The 21,575-nt window shown below is 25.9% G+C and overlaps 1 protein-coding gene across 9 annotated transcripts in view; it reads right to left on the reverse strand.

Moving 5' to 3' along the window:
* LOC111679245 (matrix metalloproteinase-14) overlaps window positions 1-21,575 on the reverse strand; it is a 71,741-nt gene that overhangs the window by 22,443 nt on the left and 27,723 nt on the right. For all 9 annotated transcript variants that reach the window (XR_006941242.1, XM_046953526.1, XM_046953527.1 and 6 more), the window contains exon 2: window positions 12,666-13,085. Coding sequence is in view for 8 of the 9 variants with exons in the window: in XM_046953526.1 (XP_046809482.1) it covers window positions 12,666-12,938 (273 nt within the window). In the remaining variant the exon portion in view is untranslated. The remainder of the gene's footprint in view (window positions 1-12,665; window positions 13,086-21,575) is intronic.

Raw genomic sequence — 21,575 nt, forward strand, 5'->3', positions numbered from 1 at the left:
CTAGTTCAGTTCTGGTTCAGTTCTAGTTCAGTTCTAGTTCAGTTCTAGTTCAGTTCTAGTTCAGTTCTAGTTCAGTTCTAGTTCAGTTCTAGTTCAGTTCTAGTTCTGATTTAAAAATATTTTAGGCTTTTCTTTCTTTTATATAAACTGAATGTTACAAACTCTTTCCTAAACCTAAACTACCGACTATAAACCCGCTTTTTGAAAGGGAGTAGACAATAGACAGTTATAAAATTCTAGACACTGTCTAGAGGAAAGTAATTTGTTTCGATATAAAACAGAATTAAATAAGAAAAATAATCATCACAATCGATATTACGAAATTTAGATTTATTTTAATTCTTCATAAAATATAAAAAAACGTTTAAAATTAAAAATAAATACGAGTACGTTTAAGTAGAGTGTGTAGTTTATAAAACGTTTATAGAATATTTGATGAATTAACTAGTGTTGAGCTTTATTCAGCCTTTTTGTTTTTATTTTTTAAGTTGGCAAACTGGTTTATATCATTCTGTATAATGTTTTATATAAATTTGTTTATTTTTTTGTTGCTAAAATTTCCATCAAGGTTTATTTCCGCTTTATGAACGTGTTAATCGATTTTTCAGTAAAAATGTAAAATTGCCTGTTAAATAATATTTGTTGTTTTTTTACACTCTTTTTTGTTAAATGAAAAATTGTTTTAAAAAAAAACATTTTTAAGCCGACATAAAATAATAAATAACTATCATTTTAATAAATATGTTTAAATAAAGAATAAAAAATAAAATACAATTGTATTTTAAACTCAACTGCAACCTGTGGTAATAGTCCTTAAAACAAATAAATAAATTATTCTAAACAATTTTAAGTAAATCAATATCAAAGTGTAAAAAAATAATTTCTTTCTTATTACGAAATCAAAAATTTAAATCTCCTATTTTACCTTGTTAATAAAGCTATTTTACAAACATATTAAATTTCATTTTTGCCCTAGAAAATTATTTGTTTACACAGAAAAAAAAATGTCAACTAACAAATATTTGTCCAATAAACATTGAAAAAATGGCGTCATAAAAATGAATAATTGCCACCTGCTTTTAAATTTTTTCTTTTTAACATTTGTTGGTCAACCACAAAAATTTTGCAGCCACCAAAAAACTAAACTACTAAAAGTCAAGGAAATTAAAGTTTCTTTTTTATTGTTATTCATCTTACCTCCTTACCATTTCATGTCCATGTATGTAGATGAGTAATGACGTCTTTGTGAGCGTGTATGTATATTTTAGTGAGTGTTGTTTTGTTTTGTTTTTTTTTTTTTTTTTTGGGATTTATTAATAATTTCCATATTGAATTGCGTTGAGGAAGTTTTCATAAATGTCGTGACTCACGCACTCATTTCTTTAATTTTAACAATAATTTGTTACAATTTTTAATAATTTTTTTCAGTGTTCATACATTTTTTAAATAGAAAAATTATTTTTTTTGGATCTGAAAGATTGACGCATTTTGGTGGGAAATTATATCTTAAAGTTTTTGTTTTAGTTCTATTTCAGTTCTAGTTCAGTTCTAGTTCAGTTCTAGTTCAGTTCTAGTTCAGTTCTAGTTCAGTTCTAGTTCAGTTCTAGTTCAGTTCTAGTTCAGTTCTAGTTCAGTTCTAGTTCAGTTCTAGTTCAGTTCTAGTTCAGTTCTAGTTCAGTTCTAGTTCAGTTCTAGTTCAGTTCTAGTTCAGTTCTAGTTCAGTTCTAGTTCAGTTCTAGTTCAGTTCTACTTCAGTTCTATTTTAGCTCTATTTCATTTCTAGTTCTGTCCTAGTTAAGTTCTAGTCCCAAGCTATTTAATGTTTCTTTGTCGGCAAAAAAAAAATCATAGTTTTCCTTAAACGTCTTTTTAATATCCCATTCAATAGCTCCAACATTTGCCCAACATTAACATATTCCGTATTACTGCACATTTCCTGTTAGCATTAGTCAATGGAAAAGTAAAAAAATCCCTATTAAGAATTGTTAAGTTGTTGGAAAAAAGATTTCTATCTGCAAAGAAAAAACAACAACTTGTTACCATTAATATTTATGGCTTAAATTACCAGTTAGTATAACAAACAAGATGTAAGAAAAACTAACGCCCAAAATAAATAAATTCACTATGATTATATTGATGGACGAAATTAATGTTTCGCCAGCCTTACTTCTAAAAAGGCAAATGAACTTTAGAAACAAATTTAGTTTTCCCACAAAGACATAGTATTTACTTTAGACTATAAATAAAAATTTAGCAGGAATGTAAAAGAATGAAGAAGAAACTATTTTTTCTTTAAAGTTAAATGCTATGTCAGGCCAAAGTATTCATGCGTTCTATTTCCTTTTTTTTGGTTGTATTTACATTTTAATGTATTTAGGGTGAAACATTAACTTTCAAAGCCCAGTAGTTACAGTGTGTGTAAAGCTTTTAAAAGTTATTTCTTAAGTATTTAGTACGTTACCTTACAAACCGACTGTTGCATATAACTGTTTTAGGGCTTAAATGGCGTAGTGACGTTTAAATAAGAACGTTTGTGTGTTAGGTTATACACACACACATTAAAAACCACTACAATCAAACAAACATCATTGCAACTCACAGTATGTTGGAAATTTCCGGCTAAATAAACGCGTAGGGATATAAATTATATTGTAAAATGGCACGAAAGGAGCTTTATAGCTTAAGCCAAGCGAGGAATAAGAAGAGAAGAATTAAATAAAATATAGAAGAAAATAAATTATATATAAAATATGTACCTACATACAACTCGTACCCTACAATGTAAAATAAATTTAGGTCGTTTAGTGTGGGTCAATGACTTAAGTGGAGTGTGGCATAAAGAAACTTAAGAGGGTGTTAAAACTTTACCCCACAGCAAGTCTAAATAAAGAAATATATAAATAAGTAGAAAAAAAAGAGAATAAGGTTAACTAGTGGTTAATTAAATAAGAAACAATTTCTTTCATTGAAACTCATTATTTATTTAATAAAAGAAATTAGTAGAAATTATATATATTTTTATTACATTTGTCAACATATGTTTGTTCAAATATAATATTAAGGGAGCACAAGCTTTTATTTATTTGTGTCAACTAACTATAGTTTTAATTTTGTTTACATTTCATATGTTGCAACTTTTATTAAACGATACGTAACAGTAATTGTGGGCCTCTTTCTTCAACCTGTTTTTGGCTTTTTCTTTCAAAGTTTCTGTGTCATTTTTACGTATAAGAGCAGAGTGGCAAATATTTATAAAAACCGACTTCATAAAACATATTGCAACATGTTGCATATTTTGTTAATTACGTCATTGATGCAGTATAATGTAAACAACGAAAAACTAGATAAAAACCGACACATAATATAAAGAAAAAGCTTTAAAATTAGTTAGTTGGTTTATATTGTTTTGCCGCAATTTACAAAAAAAATATATATAAAAATATATATACTCTGGCAGAGCAGGGAGTATGAGTCCTTTTTGTTTTCTAAAAATTTTAAAATTTTTTTTTAAATGATCAATAATTTATTTTTTAATACGTATATATATATTAGAATTCGTTTTATTTTAATTTTAAACTTTACCATCCCTGTTTGAAATAAAAAGCTTTAAATAAAACTTTCTGTTATCTTGGCAGCATTTCAATGATTATCTGTGAGGTATTTGCCATTGTTTTTACTTTATTTTCTTTTTAAAGTTGCAAAAACCTCAGTTTTCCTTTCATTTCGAATGCAATTTTCAATTTAAAATTGTAAAGAAAAAAAAAATATATAAAAAACATATTCCACTTTTAATTGAACAGGTTTTTAACAAGGTTTTTAACATTAAACATGGATTTTAAATTTCAAAACTATTGGACACATAGATCGACTATAATTTAAGTAAACAATACAGATTTTTACAGTAAATGTAATCAACATGAAGTGATCATTAAAGACAACAACACTAAACCGTTTATTATAAGTTTTAAGGTATAATTTTTGTTCATATTCTTATCTAAAAGCTTTTGCGACATTAAAAAAACTTAACTAGAACTGAACTAGAACTAACCTAGAACTAAACTAGAACTGAACAAAAACTGAATTAAAACTGAACTAGAACTGAACTAGAACTGAACTAGAAGTGAACTAGAAGTGAACTAGAAATGAACTAGAACTGAACTAGAACTGAACTAGAACTGAACTAGAACTGAACTAGAACTGAACTAGAACTGAACTAGAACTGAACTAGAACTGAACTAGAACTGAACTAGAACTGAACTAGAACTTAACTAGAACTGAACTAGAACTGAACTAGAACTGAACTAGAACTTGAACTGAATCGTACCTTAAATGAACTTAAGCATTTTAAATACAAACTAAAAATCAAATATAATTTGAAAAAAGCTTAATATTAAATTGGTGTTAAGTTAAAAGCTCATACTAATTTCATAGAAAATTAGCTCTTAAATTAAAATAGACCAATTCTCAATAGTTTGCATAAGGTATTCACAAACTCGCTATACCCTGTGTAGACACTTTTCCATTCAAATAGCTACTAAACGTCTAAAATACTTAAAGAAACTGTCACTTTGCCAAAGACCCCCAAAGCTTAATTGTTGTAACATAAAATCAATGTTATTGCAATATTAAGTGGCTGCTAACAAAACTTAATATATTTCAAATTGACAGCATTTGTTTCTTTTGTTTTTTTTTTCTTAATAACAATAACAATTACTATCGTTACTTAGCATACGTTTTAGAACAGTAATTTATTGTTTCTAGTATTCCAGAGAATACTACAGACAATGACTTAGAAAATAATAATGATAAAAAAACCGTATGAATAAACACACAACTACACCCATTTTTTGCCATAGTGCAGAAGCATAGAAAATAAATTGTAAATTGACATTGTGCGTAATTTTGTGATCATCTATTAGAATAAAATTATAAAATGAGACAAAACAAACATAAAGCTATGATTAAAATTAAACCTTTGAGGTTCGTGTTTTTAAAGGAAAATTTTTTTATTAATAGACACAAATAAATATAACTCAATATTTTAATTTAAATGATTCACATTTATTTGTTTTGCTAAAAAAAGGATATAAATACTTTATTTTGTTGTTCAATAAAAAAATGCAACTGTTTTATATGAAAATGATTCATTTTAAATTCATTTTATCAAACACGTTCTATCTCTGAGTTTTTTACTCTCTGCTTAAATGATTCATTCAAGGAAGAATTTTATACTTTTTGTTCTTCTTTTTAATGTGATTCATTTATCATAGAATTATGTCATGCGGTCAAAGATTTGGGTGACCAACAATTCACCTTTATAATATAGAAAAAAGTCTTTTGTTAAAATTTTAATAAAATTTTTAAAATAAATTATTTACTGTGGAAAAGGACAGTACTGCATTTTTATTAATGTTTTAAATTTAGAGTTTGTGGTATTTGTTCGGTGGTTAAACGAATGTAAAGAATTATTAATAATTATTTTGATTGAAGAAATTTAATGCGTTTTGCGTTAATTTATTAATAATTATTTGCAAATGTTTCTTTTCAAATACTTTTCATTGTGCAATAAAATGATTAAAGGACCGAACTAGAATTGAACTAGAACTGAACTAGAACTGAACTAGAGCTAAACTAGAACTGTACTAGAACTGAACTAGAACTGAACTAGAACTGAACTAGAACTGAACTAGAACTGAACTAGAACTGAACTAGAACTGAACTAGAACTGAACTAGAACTGAACTAGAACTGAACTAGAACTGAACTAGAACTGAACTAGAACTGAACTAGAGCTGAAATAGAACTAGAACGGAACTTAACGTTTACTAGATCTAAACTGGAACCCAACTAAAACTAAACATCAACTAAACTTGGACTGAACCTTAATATGAAAGTAATTGCTTTTAAAGGGTTAATAGAACACAATTATTTAAATTTTCATAATACAAAAAAAAAAACATTTAATATTAACAATTTAAATACAAGTAGAAACTTTTGTATATATATATATTTTTTTTCAAAAAATCATTGGTTGACCACAAAATTAAACTATTGTAATTTGGTGCTTTTGTTATTGTTGTAATTTTCATTGTTTTTGTAATTGTTATGTGTAGAGATGTGCGTGAAATATTAATTAATTTTATTTGTTATTATTTTAAAACAATGGAAAAAAAATTACAACATTTTTGTAAATGGTCAAAACAAAGGTTATTTTTATCAACATCATTTACATAAAACAAAAAAAGTTCTAAATTAAATTAGAGCTTAATAAAAGAAACGTTAATAAAAAAAATAATTAATTTGAAATATAACATTATTTATATGATGTTAAACAATTAAATGTAACTAAAATTAAACAAAAGCTTAAATATATTGAATAAAAGCTTATAATCTCTTCATTAGACATGACGCTTTCAAAGCTTGCCATTATATAGAAAGATCGTAAAGTGTCTGGCCGTTTCTCTTCCGAAAGTATCAATCATAGATCAATTTGTGTCGATTTCCTTCTTCCCTCTATTGCGTACCTAATTCTCATTCCATTTAAAATGAATATTTTATAAACTGACATTGTATACAAGATATATAAAAGTACGACCCAATACGCTTTATATTGCCCACAAGTAAATTTTAGCAAATTTTGTTTTAATTTTAAGATAAGATAACCCGTGTATCTTGTATATTTTAATGTTAATCTCTAGAGGCGTCGAATGCACTTGAAACATGACAAAATCTACGTATGACGCACAACAACAACATGCCAGCAACAAACAAATAAAAACTTTGTCATATTGACATCAGTAATTTGTTAATTAAACAAACTGTAAGCAAAAATAAATACAACATGACTAAAATCAACACTAATATGACAAAATGACACTTTACTAAATAGTAACAGATTTATATATAAAAAAGATAAAACAAATAATAGAAAACAAGATTGAATTAAATAAATTAATTAGATCTTTATAATGTCTGTATATTATGATTCAATCTTAACATAGACTTAACATTGTTTAAACAGAATGATTAGAATAAATAAAATTAATGTTTTATTTTATATTCCTTTTGCAATGACTAAAAAACATTATTTACTAAATTACTTACAATAGTTTGAGTTTTTTTTAATTCAAAATGAAATTTATCATTTATTTACTGCCATTTCCGATTATTGTTAAATGTTCGAATAGAAAAACAAACAAGTAATAATACTAAACAACAACAAAAAAACAAAATAATTACAAAAATTATTGCATGTTAAAGGTAATTTTGTTGAATAATTCTATCTATATAGTAAAGATAATTTGGTAATAAACCCACGTCCATATGTGAGAACTAGAGAACTTTGAAAACAAATTTAGATTATAAACTAAAGATTGTTGAAGATTTTGTAATGACCTGCTTGCACAAGGAGAAAATTAAAGCTTAAAAAGGGAGCGACCTTTGAATCTAATAAATAAAAATCAAGCTTTTTCATAAGAAATTTATTTTGAAAGTAAAAAGTTTGTGTAGAAAGAAAATAATCTACACAGAACTTGTGCTGTAACTAGTTACTTAACAGTTTGCTGATTTACTTAAGTTTTCAGCTTGAAATAACTAAGTTAAAGCTTAAAGAAATCAAAAAGCTTTAAACTATCTGAAATTTTCATGAATCGATTGAAATTACACTTCACCTTAACTTAAAACTTTTTAAAATCTGTTTATTTCAAAGCCTTGTTATGTTTGTAAATTACGGTTTTGTCGAAAGCGTAAAGCGCTGTGATATAAAATCAAAAAAGCCGTTTTTTAATTGCATCTTAATAGTTTTTAGATCTGCTGAAGATTTATGCTTAAAATAACTAAGTTAAAGCTTTTGAGAAATCCAAAAGCTTCAAACTATCTAAAATTTATAATTTACATTATTTTATCTATTTGATATTTAAAGCTTAATCTATAAAAGCTATAGCTCATAGCTAAAGCTTTTAATGTTGAGAGTTTTTATCTACAAAAGCTTTTGGTGTTTAATGCTTTATCGATAAAATGTTTTGAAATTTTTATTAAAATCTTTTAATTTCCAAGACTAATTTTATATTTATGTTTAAAACTTTAATTATAAAAGCTTTTAATCTTTATATTTACAGCTTTATCTACAGAAGCTTTAATTGTTTAAAGCTTTATCTATAAAAGATTTTGACATTTAAATGTAAAGCTTTTGAATTTCAAGATTCTACTTCTAGTTGTTAGGCTTTACTCAGAAAAGCTATCAAGTTTTAAGGTTTTTTTAACAACAGATTTTACGTTTTTAACTTTATTTAAAATACTTTAGATTTTTAAGGCTTTACACATAAATACTTTAAATTTTTTTCAGGCTTTATACATAAAAGCTTTTAACTTTTAAGGCTTTACGAATAAAAGTTTTTAATTATTAAGTCATACAAAAGCTTTTAAATTTTAAGGTTTTATACATAAATTTTTTAGCTTTTAAGTCTTTACACATAAAAGCTTTTATCTTTTAAGGCTTTGGATATAAAAGCATTTAACTTTTAAGGCTTTACACATAAAAGCTTTCAACTTTTAAGGCTTTATACATAAAAACTTTCAACTTTTAAGGATTTATACATAAAAGCTTTCAACTTTTAAGGTTTTACATGCAAAAGCTTTTACATTTTAAGATTAATACATAAAAATTTACAACTTGTAGTGCTTTAAATATAAAAGCTTTTAACTTTTAATGCTTTACATATAAAAGCTTTTGACTTTTAAGACTTAATACACAAAAGCTTTTAACTTTTAAGTATTTCTACATAAAAGCTTTTGACTTTTAAGAATTTATACGTAAAAGCTTTTATCTTTTAAGGCTTAATACATAAAAGTTTTTGACTTTTAAGATTTTACACAAGGAAGCTTTTTACTATTAGGGCTTTATACATAAAAGCTTTTATCTTTTAAGGCTTCATACATAAAAGCTTTTGACTTTTAAGGCTTTAAACATAAAAGCTTTTAAGTTTTAAGGTTTTAAAACTAAAAGCTTTTAAGTTTTAATAATTTTTGCATAAAATTGTTTAATTTTTAATACTTTACATATAAAAGCTTTTAACTTTTAATAATTATGTAGGTAAATGCTTCTAAATTATATAAAGAAAAAAATATATATAAAAGCAAAGGTTTTAAAAGGCTTTTTTTATTTTATAAATAAATAAAATAAAAATACGATAGTATTTAAAAAGCTATAAAAAACATAAAAGCTTTGGAAAAGCTCTGATTATTTAAAAGACTATATAGTTTTATAATATAGAAGTCATGTTCTACTTTTTCGCTGTCAAATAGTTAAAGCTTTCATATTTAAACTTCACACTTAAAGCCCAAATTCTCATAAATATAAGCAAGTAAAGAGAATAAATTTCTATAAATAGAAATTATTGGCAAAACATAACTATTCAGACGCCAATTTCAGTAAACAAAATATATATTTATAATACAATGTGTGGTATTATTCAGCTTTAGCATAAAATTATTACTGAAAACTCAAAAATTTCCAAAGACAATTAATGGCATAACGCTTGACCATAATTTTTCTCCACAAGGCCCATAAATTAATGAATTGCATATATTCAAAAGAAGTAGGAGTGTACATTTAAAGTAATAAACAAAATTGATAAGAATTGGAGAATTATTATAAAGGCAACACGTGATTATAGTAAAAAATAACAAAAAAAAAAAAAAAAAAAAAAAAGAAAAACAACATCACACCTTTTATAGAGAAGAACATATAAAATTATTACAAATTACAAAGAAACGTTAAAGCTTAAGGCTGATTTTTTTTTTAAATAAATTTCGATTTGATCCCTACTATATATTGCTTTTCCATTTTATTAAAATAGTTAAGTATGCATAATAGAGGAATATTAAACAACAATAAAACTAAATGAAAAAAAGTAAATTTATTAATATTGGATAAAGTAAAAAAAAAAACATAAGAACGTGACAACCTTGCATCAATTAATAATGAAATAATACAAAGACATTTAGGGAGAGAGAGAGGGAAAAAAGTATTAGAAATAATAATAAAAAAATTATTATGATAATGATCAGTTTAGAATATGCACAACAATTGAACATTATAGACACGATTTTGGAAAAACTATAGATAGTTTAATAAACATCAAGCAATAAAATGCAAATACAGACGGACAGACAATTACAAAGACTTTAAACATAGTTTACATGTGATTGAATAAGATGGTTTATATATGATTCGAAAAGTTCGTTGTCAATAGCTTAAAGCTTTTTTTTCTATTGATCTTTTAACAATAATTGTGACAGACCTCTGTATGAAATGTACGTATGTTTGAATGTGTAAATATTTCATTGTCATTAACATTTTAAACTTATTTTAATAACTAAACAATTACAGTCAATAAAAACATTGGCAACCAGTCAGCCATTTAAAAATCATCATTATCGCCCATTATTTGATTGAAAATAATACCAAAAGAATCATGAAATGTGAACATATTTTCATTAATATTTCATTTTAAACAACAAAAATAACAGAGTAAATGTTAAGGCTAAGGTTAAAATCACAAATAAATACTAATTTATATCTAGATATACATGCCCCTGCCACATGTTGTATGTATGTATCTCGTGTTGATTACTCTGACTTTACTCGTGTCAAAATTAAAACTCATGATACATGCAATTTTTATGTAAATTAAACACAATTAAACCACATTTTTCTTTACTTCTTTCTCTCTCTCTCTCTAGCCTCATACTCTTAGCTCTTACACATCCCAATTAAAGCTTTACAGTCCATCAGTCAAAATTCCCTTCCCTAATGTTTAAATGAGAGTGCAAAGTATCATCATAGAGAATAAATTTTATCCATAAAACTACTGTGTATTAAGTAGTTGTCAGACATATATATGTAGCAGCCATATATCACAAACATTTCACTATAAATCATTATCAATTTTAAACAGTGAATTAAGACAGATTGTTTAACAGAGAAATATAATAAATTTCCAAAGAATCAACAATTCCCAACATGAGTTTTTAAAAGTTAGAGCAATTAAAATCAAGTAATTAAAGGTTGTTTAAAAAGAAATCTACAGAAATTTTAATAAATGTATTAAAAAGCTTTAATTTTAAAAGAAAACAACAAATAATAGCTTTTACATTTCATGTCTTCTGAATACTAGTTACTAAATTAAAACTGTGAAAGCTTTCAAACTTTTTAACTCTTCATTCAATTCTATTAAAGCTATTATGGTTTATGACAAATTTTTTAAGGATTCTTAAGATAAGCTTTAAACAAAACTTTGTATTAAAACCTTTAATCAAATTTAAATTAAAAAACAAGCTTTTTGTTAAAGTTTATGCAAAGTTTTAAAAGCATTAAAAGTGTATACCTTTAAAATCCTCTAAGCTAAGGGCAATACTAGTTACTAAGTTATAACTGTAAAAGCTTTTAAACTTTTTCCCTTGTAAGCATTCTGAAGAGATGCTTTAAAAATTTTTATTAAATTTGTGTTAAATCCTCTATTAAAGTTAATTTTTATTAAAAAAGAAGCTTTTTTTAAAGTTTATTAAAAGTTTTTAATGCATTGAAATTGTATATCTTTTAAAAGCTCTAAGCTATGGACAAATTTAATTCTGGTACAGCTTTTATGATTTTTTAAAAAAAATATTGTAAATGAAGCTTAAATAGATTTTAATAAATTTGTGTTTAGTCGTCAAATAAAACTTAAATTTAAACAAAGAAGCTTTTTATTAAAGTTCAATAAAAGTGTTAAAAGCATCGAAGTGTACATTTTTAAAAAGCTCTTGAGTTTATATGAAACAACAGCTAATTAGTTAATAAATAATATGTTTTTCTTAAATCTTAAAAAGCTTTTATGATCTATAACGAATTTGATAATATGAAATGATTTTTTTTTTCAAATATTTTAGGCTTTAAAAAGAGCTTTTGTATATGATTGTTAAAACTTTGAGAATGAAGAAAATTTTTACAAATTTAATTTTGTTATTTATTTTAGAACTTTTCTTTAAAGAGTTTGTAAAATGTGAAAGCTTTTTACAAAAATAAAAGATTTTTATATGAAAAACTTTGAAAAAGTAGTTGAAATAATAAATGTGAAAGCTTTTTATTGTAGTTTATTTTAAAACTGTTTTTGGTAAAGCTTAAAATATTAGTGTAATGTGCAGTTTATTAAAGATTTGAAAGCTGTTATGGAGCTTTATATGAAATTGAAATCTCTTATTGGAGTTTTGAGAGGCGTCTTTCTTTAAATCATGTTTAGAACAATAAAGCTTTAATTTATTAGCTTTTATAGAACATTTTCATGACACTGCTTAAGAGTTTAGTCTTGGAATATCAAAGAGCTTCCATTAAATTAGGTTTTTTTTAGAGCTTTTACAACATACTTGTACTAGTACTTTTTATGAGCTATTTTTTGAGCTATTGAGTGAATTTGAAAACTTTTATTGGAATTTTTCATAACAGATCGGTCATGACACTGCTTTAGAGTTTTGACTTGAATTAATAAAGAGCTTTTTTTTAAATTAGGAGAGATTTTACAACTAAAGTGCACTTGTACTCTTTAAAAGCTGTTGAAAGCTCTTTAAAAGTTTATTTTTGTAGATTTTTTCCCATAAATACTCTTTAAAAGGTATTTTTTTGCAACTTACCTCAGCTTGCGTTGTCGTTGACACTGGTCCAGATTGGACTGTGGCTATAATTGTTAACAGTATGGTTAAACCTAAGAACACATAACTTTGGCGGGTAGACATTTTAAGGCTGTTTGAGCTTTTACAGGTGGTGTTTAATAATGAATTTGAGATGACTGTTGCTGCAGATGTTGACGTTGTTGTAGATGATAAAGAAACTGGCAATTTTTGAAGATTAGTACGTCTTTTTGTTGTTGGCGGTGGTGGTGGTGGTAATTGTTTGCTATTAAACATATTCTATTTAAAACACTTTAATTTTAATGATAATTTTGTTTGTTTGTGGTTTAAAATTTTGTGATGATATGTATGTGACAATGTACAAGGCACGGTTGTTTTCTGTAGATTTATTGGTACTTTTAGTTACACTGAGAGAAATGTAAACTGAAAAGAAAAGAAAAATGAGTTTAAAAATTAATTAAATTATTTTATTATTATAGTAATTACGGTAATTAAATGAAATTGTTTAGTTAGCTTTTAAAGCTCTCATGCAACTAAGCAAGTTTCTTAAAAAACTTACTTACTTCTATATAAATATCTTATAAGTGCTCTTTTATTTTTAACATTTTTCAAATATTTTTAAATCTAGCATTTATTTTGAGTTTTGGTATTTTCTTTGTAAATGCCAACAGGTTGAATTTAACATGAAAAATGTTGAAAAAAAAATAAAGAAAAATAAAAACAACAACAACCTCAAAGTAACGGAAATAAAACCTAAATAACTTGGCAAAAGGGTTAAATGTTAAATCTAGCTAACAACAAAAAAATAATGTATGTAAATAACTGCAGAACCCCTTAACATTACAACGATATGAAAAACTAAATAACCCAGCAAACAAATTAATTAGGAAAATTCTTATAAAATATATTTAAAATGGCAAAATATATTTAAAATGACAAAAAGTAGTCAAAGCCTAGCTGAAGACCTTCGTTTAATATACTTCAATCTAAAAACAAAAGTAAAACATTTGCTGGGTTACAACTACTATAACTTTCACGCAGAGTATATAGATTTTCTATGTCAGATACTAGAATACCAACGAGAAATGCCATGGCAAATATTATATATACAACTGTCTGTTGAAAGGAAGTTTAATGGTGCTCCATACAACAGCTCTGCACTTTTTTTTATTTTTATTATTAGCATTTCAGTTTTTATTTTTTGAAATATTTATTATGACATGGTTATATTTTCATTTTAAGTTTGTCTAAATTTAGATTTCAATTTGTGTAAATTTTTCTTGTTGTTTTTTTTTTTTTTTTGCTAAATTTGTTGGATTTTCTTTGTCTATTTTGAAAGCCTCTTTTCGTGATTATTTGGTTAATTAAATAAAAATAACAACTAGAAGTTTATTTAAGGATTAAAAGGTTTAGTCAAAATCTTAGGTGGGGGAATATTTTTTAAGATATTTATTTGTTTAAAGATTTAAAATTTGGTTGTCTTGGGGAGGAATAAACTTTGAACAGAATTAGCAAAAAATCACTCAACGTCTAATTTTTATGAAGATTAAGTGATTGTAATAGATAAACCAGTTAATAGTCTAGATTAGAGAATACTCAATAGACCAGTTAATATACAAATCAATAGAGCAATCCATAGACTAGATCATAGACAGGCCAATAGACTAGTCCATAGACAAGTCAGTATAGACTAATCCATAGAAAAACCAATAGACTAGTCATAGGCAAGCCATAAACAAGTCAATAGACTAATCAATGAACTAATCAATAGACTACTCAATAGACCATTTAAAAGACAAATCAATACACCGGTCCATAGACAATGGACCAGCCCATAGACTAGTTTATAGATAAGACTATAGACTAGTCCATAGACAAGCCAATAGACTTGTCAATAGAACAGTTAATATACTAGTCAATCAATCAGATTAAAGACTATTCAATAGACTATTCCATAGACAAGCCAGTAAACCAGTTAATAGACTACTTAAAAGACTAGTTAAAAGACAAATCAATAGACCAGTCCATAGACTAGTCCAAAGATATATTCATAGCCTAGTCAATCGACAAGCCAAAAAACTACTCCATAGACCAGTAAATAGACTAGCCAATAGACTAGTCCATAGACTGGTCAATAGACTAGTCCATAGACTGGTTAATAGACCGGTTAATAGATTAGTCAATAGTCTGGTTAACAGACAAGCTAATAGACTAGTCGATAGACTAGTCCATAGACTGGTCAATAGACTAGTCCATAGACTGGTTAATAGACCGGTTAAAAGATTAGTCAACAGTCTGGTACACAGACAAGCTAATGAACTAGTCGATGCACTAGTCTATTGACCGGTTAAAAGACAAGTCAATAGACCACATCATAAACAAGTGAATAGATCAGTTAAAATACCAGATAACTGACCAGTCCATAAACAAGTTAAGAGAATAGTCAAAAGAGCAGTCTATAGACTAGTTGATATACCAGACCATTGGCTATTCAAATGATTAGTCAACAGAATTTTCCATGGACAGGCCAATAGTCTAGTTCATGGACTAATTAATAGACCGGTTAATAAACTTAACAATAGACCAATAAATAGACTGTTCAACAGATTAGCTAACATACTAACCCATACAAACACTAGCTCACAGACTAGTTAATAGACCAGTTGTAAGAATAGGCATATGACTACTCAATCGACTAGTCAATAGACAAGTCCATAGAGTAGTCAATCGACTAGTCAGTAGACTAGAACATGTACTATTCAACAAACTAGACTAGTCAAAAGACTAGTTAATAGACTAGTCAATAGACTAGTCATTAGACTAGTCATTAGACCAGTCATTAGACCAGTCATTAGACTAATCAATAGACTAGTCTTTAGACTAGTCTTTAGACTAGTCAATGGGCTAGTCATTAGACTTGTACACTAGTCCATTAACTAATTTATAAATCCATAGACAAGTCAATAGATTAGTCCATAAACAATCCAATGGAACAGTTAATAGACCAGTTAATTGACCAGGCTATAGATTAGTCAATAGACTAGTTGGACAAGCAAACAATTTAAATTGATTAAAACTAATTTCAAACGTCAATATCCAACAAGTAAAATCTCTTTAACTATATCAGATTACTAATAAATCAAATTAAAGAAAACAATATATGTAACCCTATTAATTACTACAATTTGAACACTTTATGACTTTATTTCCGTTTACAATGGCATTAAATTATATAGATTAAAATACAACTAAATATTTACTTTAGTCTTTTGTAAATTACCAGAAAAACAAATTGTTAAATATTAACAAAATGAATCACTTTAAACGAAATAATTAAAAAAAAAACTTATTAACCTTTTTTAACTGCAATATACTGCTCATACTTATTAAAGGTTCTTTATTTTGTAATTTTTCCCCAAATTGCTATATGGCTTGTGTTTTAATAAATATTTACAAAATTATATTCTTTTCTTTGTTCAATATGAACAAATATTTGTATTGAGTTTCGGCACAACTCAATAAATAATGTAATGAACTTGACATTATTAAACTAAAAAAAAACAATGAAAGTTAAGAACTTTTTTTATCGCCAAAAAAAAGCTGTTGACAAAAATTATTGATTTTAGTAGGAAATATGTTACCACTGGGTAATACATAGATAGGGTATATATACACATACGTATTTCAAGTGTCATAAATTTTAGTTTTATCGGTAAAAAAAAGATAATGAGTTATGTCGCGAGTTACAGGTGATTACCTCTAAATTGAAATATATTGTAGTCGAAAAAAAACCCAAAAACTATAATGAACTATTATCTATAAGGTCAAGTTCCTGACGATGATAAACTATGAGGAAATTCTAATTTATATTTGTTTGGTTATTTGAGTTATATTAGCCGAAGGTAAATAGGGAATGATGGAGGAATTTAAAAATAACATATAAATGTATAGTGTATAATTAAAACTATTGATCAGTCTAGATACAAAGATCAGTCTTATATCAAGACTTTCGCAATAAATAATAAATAATTTATATCAGTCTGTAATCAAGACAAACTATATAGATCAGTCAATAATTAAAACAACCAATATAGATTAGTCTAGACTGTAGATCAGTCTATAGTCAAGACAATAGATCAGTCTATTGTCAAGACTATTATACATCAGTCTATTGTCAAGTCTATAGATCATTTTATTGTCAATTTGAATCAGATTATAAATAAGACTACAGATTAGTCAATAATCAAGATTATAGATCAATACTATAGATAAGTCTATATTCAAGACTAAAGATCAGTCTATAATTAAGACTATAAATCAGTCTATAGTCAAGACTAGATATCAGTCTATAAGAATATAGATCAGTCTATACTATGGATCAGTCTAAAGTCAAGACTATAGTCTATAGTCAAGACAATAGATCAGTCTATAGTCAAGACTATAGATCAGACTATAGTCTAGACTGGAGATCAGTCTATACTAGAGATCAGTCTACAGTCATGACTATATATCAGTCTATAGTCATGACTATAGATCAGTCTATAGTTAATAGGTCAGCATACAGTCAAGACTAAAGATCAGTGTATAGTTAAAATTAGTTTATTCTATGAACAAAACTTTAATTTCTAAAAGCTTGTAGATCAGACTTCAGTCAAGAAACCTACGCAAAGAATTGAAGGCAGTGCTCTTGATGCTTTGAAATAGGAACTTTAACAATATTTTTAAAAAACCCCAAATAAGCAGAGTATTCTCTTTCAAAATATTTGCCAAGATAAACAAAATGTTTGTTAACAGCGCCAAATTAATGACTGAAATAAACGTTCAGTCTTAAGGCTTTAGCAAGTAAATACTTACTTTAACAAAAAAATTTAAACAATTTGTTATCTTATCACAAAAAAAAAACTACAAACGTAGTTATACTTTAGACACAAATGTTTGTTATTATTGATACAAAAAAAAAAATATTTTTACAAAAATGTTTACCTCAAAAAAAAAAAAAAAAACTTATCTTTTGTTCTAATTTTTTCGCCAAAAATTGATTTGTGGATTTTAAACATTAGACTTTTGATATACAAAAATGAAACTAGTTTTTTTAATTTATTTTTTTTGTTATGTCCCAAGCTGTGATGAATTTTAATATTTATATTAAAAGACGACAAAAAAACAATTTAAACTTTTTACACGTTTTTTTTGTTAAACAAAATTCAACAACAATTTTAAATAAAATGTGTGTTAAATAAAAAATTTGTACGTTTTTACTCTCTAGTTTGGCGCATAAATAAATAAATAAATAAATATTCAGTAGAGATCGATAGCCATAAAAAATAATACAAATTATCATTTTATTTGGCGTAGATTAAAAAGTACTCTATGCCAGGCAGCGACAACAAATGACAATGGTTGAGTACAATGACTCATAGGCATTTGGATATGTGAATATAATGAGTTTTTTTTTGCGTTTAACACTAACAAAAGATACTTTTTGAAAAAAGGTACTTATAAAGTACGTTTTCTTTAAGCAGGGCACTTTTTATTTCGTTTCTATCCAGCATTCAAATTTATTTATTTATCTTTTATTTTCTTTTTTTTTTTTGTCATAAAACTTCATAATATTAATTTGTTTTTGTTATTTTATTTTGTGTGTGTTCATTGTTTTTTGCAATCAAATAATTTGTGTTTTTTTTTCTTATAACAAATTAAAATATTTTGTTTACACTCATCATATTTTTTTTACACCAAAAGTAAAAAAAATGACAATTTTTTTTGAGAAAACAAAAAAACTAAATGACTCATTAAGAGTTTTATTTAACAAAAGATATGTTAATTTCTTTCATACTTGGAAAATAATTGGTTAATTAAGTTTTTAAGAGAAATTAAATAATGTCAGCTGCCTCAGATTGTACAGATCGAAAACATTATGCACCTAAACATTCCATCCAATCAATTCTGATAATTTTAAAATCTTTAAACTTTTATTCATCAGAGAAAATTTTCTACATATTTTGATATTTATAATAGTTTTGAAAGGATTTTTTAAGCGATTATTTCTGTAACCATGGTTACAATTAACCAAATTTTTGTTAAATCAATAATATTATAGGTTTTGTTTTTTTCTGGTTTGTTTAAAGGAAATTTAAGTAATATTTTTAATGTTAATTTGTTATATTTAGAACACACTGAAAATAAAAAAAGTTCTTAAATTACAAAATGACCCAAATTTTTTAAAAAGAAAATGTTAAAGGAAATCAGAGAATTTTGACATAATTTTTAGAAGTTTGTAAAGCTGATACGATTCAGAATAAGTGTTTAAATGTTTACATGACAGTTGTGGTGACGGAAGTAAAGCTTTATAGCAGAGGACTACAGATCAGTCTATAGTCATGAATATAGATCAGTCTATATTCAGACTATAAATCAGTATATAGTCAAGATTATAGATCAGTCTACAAGTAAGACTTTAGATCAGTCGATATTCAAGACTAAATATGTTTCAGTCTATAGTCAAGACTAAATTTGGTTCAGTCTATAGTCAAGGCTAGAGCCAAGATATAAGTTAAGACTATAGATGAGTCCATAGTTAAGACAATAGATCAGTCTATAGTCAAGACTATAGATCAGTCTATTGTGAAGATCAGTCTATTGTCAAGACAATTATCAAGACTATAGATCAGTCTGTAGTCAGGACTATAGATCAGTATATAGTCAAGACTATAGATCAGTCTATAGTCAAGACTAAAGATCAATCTATAGTCAAGACTACAGATCAATCTATATTCAAGACTAAAGATCAATCTATAGTCAAGACTATAGACCAGTCTATAGTCAAGACTATAGATTAGTCTATAGTCAAGACTATAGATCAGTCTATAGTCAAGACTATATTTCAGTCTACAGTCAAGACTATAGATCATTCTACAGTCAAGACTATATATCAGTCTATAGTCAAGACTATAGATCAGTCTATAGTCAAGACCATAGATCAGTCTATAGTCAAGACTAAAGATCAATCTATAGTCAAGACTAAAGATCAATCTATAGTCAAGACTATAGTTCAGTATATAGTCAATACTATTGATTAGTCTATAGTCAAGTCTATAGATCAGTCTAAAGTCAAGACTATAGATCAGTCTATAGTCAAATCTATAGATCAGTCTATAGTGAAGACTATTATCAAGACTATAGATCAGTCTACAGTCAAGACTATAGATCAGTCTATTGTTAAGACTATTTTCAATACTATAGATCAGTCAATAGTCTAAAGTCAAGACTACAGATCAGTTTATAGTCAAGACTATAGATCAGTCTATAGATTAGTCTATAATAAGAACTTTAGATTCTTCTTTAGTTAGAACTATAGATTTGTCTATAGTCAAAACTTTAGATCACTTAATAGATAATACTATATATTATTTTATAGTCAAAACTGTAGTTTAGTCTATAGTCTAGATCTGTCTGTAACCGAAACTATAGATTAGTCTATATTAATATCTATAGATCGATAAAAAGTTGTGTATATATTTAAGACTATGGTTCAAAATATAGTCAAGATTAGAGATCAGTCTACAAACAAGTCTCTATAGATCTTTCTATATTTCTATATATGTTTCGTCTATAATGAAGAATATAGGTCAATCTTTAGTCAAGAATGTCAACGGTCGAGACTTTTGATCTGTCTTTAGTCAAAATTATAGATCAGGTTTTAGACAAGACTTTCATTTAGTCTATAGCCCAGATTATAGATTTTTAGTCAATCTGTCTGAATTTACATTTAATCTTTTTAAGAGAGCAATAAATTTCTTTAAATTATATTTAAATAGTTAACAAATTTATTAAATTTTGTTTAAATTATATTTTGGAATTTCCCTTCTTTTATGCTAACATTTAGGCATATTCCAAAATGAGTCATTCTTTTAACTTTTATTTCTTTATTATTATTTCTCTAACTTTCAGTTGAATTTTAATGTTGTTTGTGTTAATTTTAACTAATGTTGTATTTTGTTAATAAATGAGTTGAATGTTTTATTATTTTTTTTTTAATTTTGACACTCCCTAAGACTAATTTAATTTCATTATTTAATGTATCTTTTACTTATATTTTAAAATTTTATTAAAAAAAATTCAGCAGTGTAAAGGTATGTTAGATGATGTCACAGTTAAAACGTACTATTTATGTATATCAATATAAAATTTATTTATTTTTTTATCTTAAATAAACTTTTGATAATGAAATATTTGTTATTTACTAGCAACGTGCAATTTTTATCAATATTTTATATATTGACAAAACGTTGAAAAAAAAATTATCAAAAATATTTAAAATGCTATTTTGAAAAGCTATAAATAAAATGAGAATTTATAGAATTTAGACATATTTGAAATGTTAAATGAATCTAATAATGAAATCATTTATTTAAAGAGGAATATTTCTGTTTTTTCCTAGAAGAAACTTTAACATGCATAAAAAAGCTATAAGAATGTACATATATTTTTCTATATCATTCAAAATTAACGGCTTTAATAATATAAGTAAATTATCAAGTAAATGCCCTTTGTAACCACAAGCCCACATAAGACTTTTAATTGAAACTGATCTTTCTGTTTTTAATACACTTTACAGCACCAATAAAGAGTTGTTAAGTATTTTCCTTTTTTTCCACAACTTATTTGTTTTCTTCTCTATCACATTAGCTTTTTTTCACTAGACGACATATAAGGACAGTTTTTTTTGCAACTAAAACTATAAAATACATTAAGGCATCGTTCCACAGAAATGTCTAGTCTCACATACCGGTCTTCTTATATTTTTATATACAACAGGGGGCATCTGTAATAATTACATACATACCACATCCATATGTATCTACAATACAACAAAAAACAGGATTGTGGGTTTAACAACATTCTTTTGTTGAA

This window comes from Lucilia cuprina, chromosome 6 (assembly GCF_022045245.1).
Source record: "Lucilia cuprina isolate Lc7/37 chromosome 6, ASM2204524v1, whole genome shotgun sequence".
NCBI lineage: Eukaryota > Metazoa > Arthropoda > Insecta > Diptera > Calliphoridae > Lucilia > Lucilia cuprina.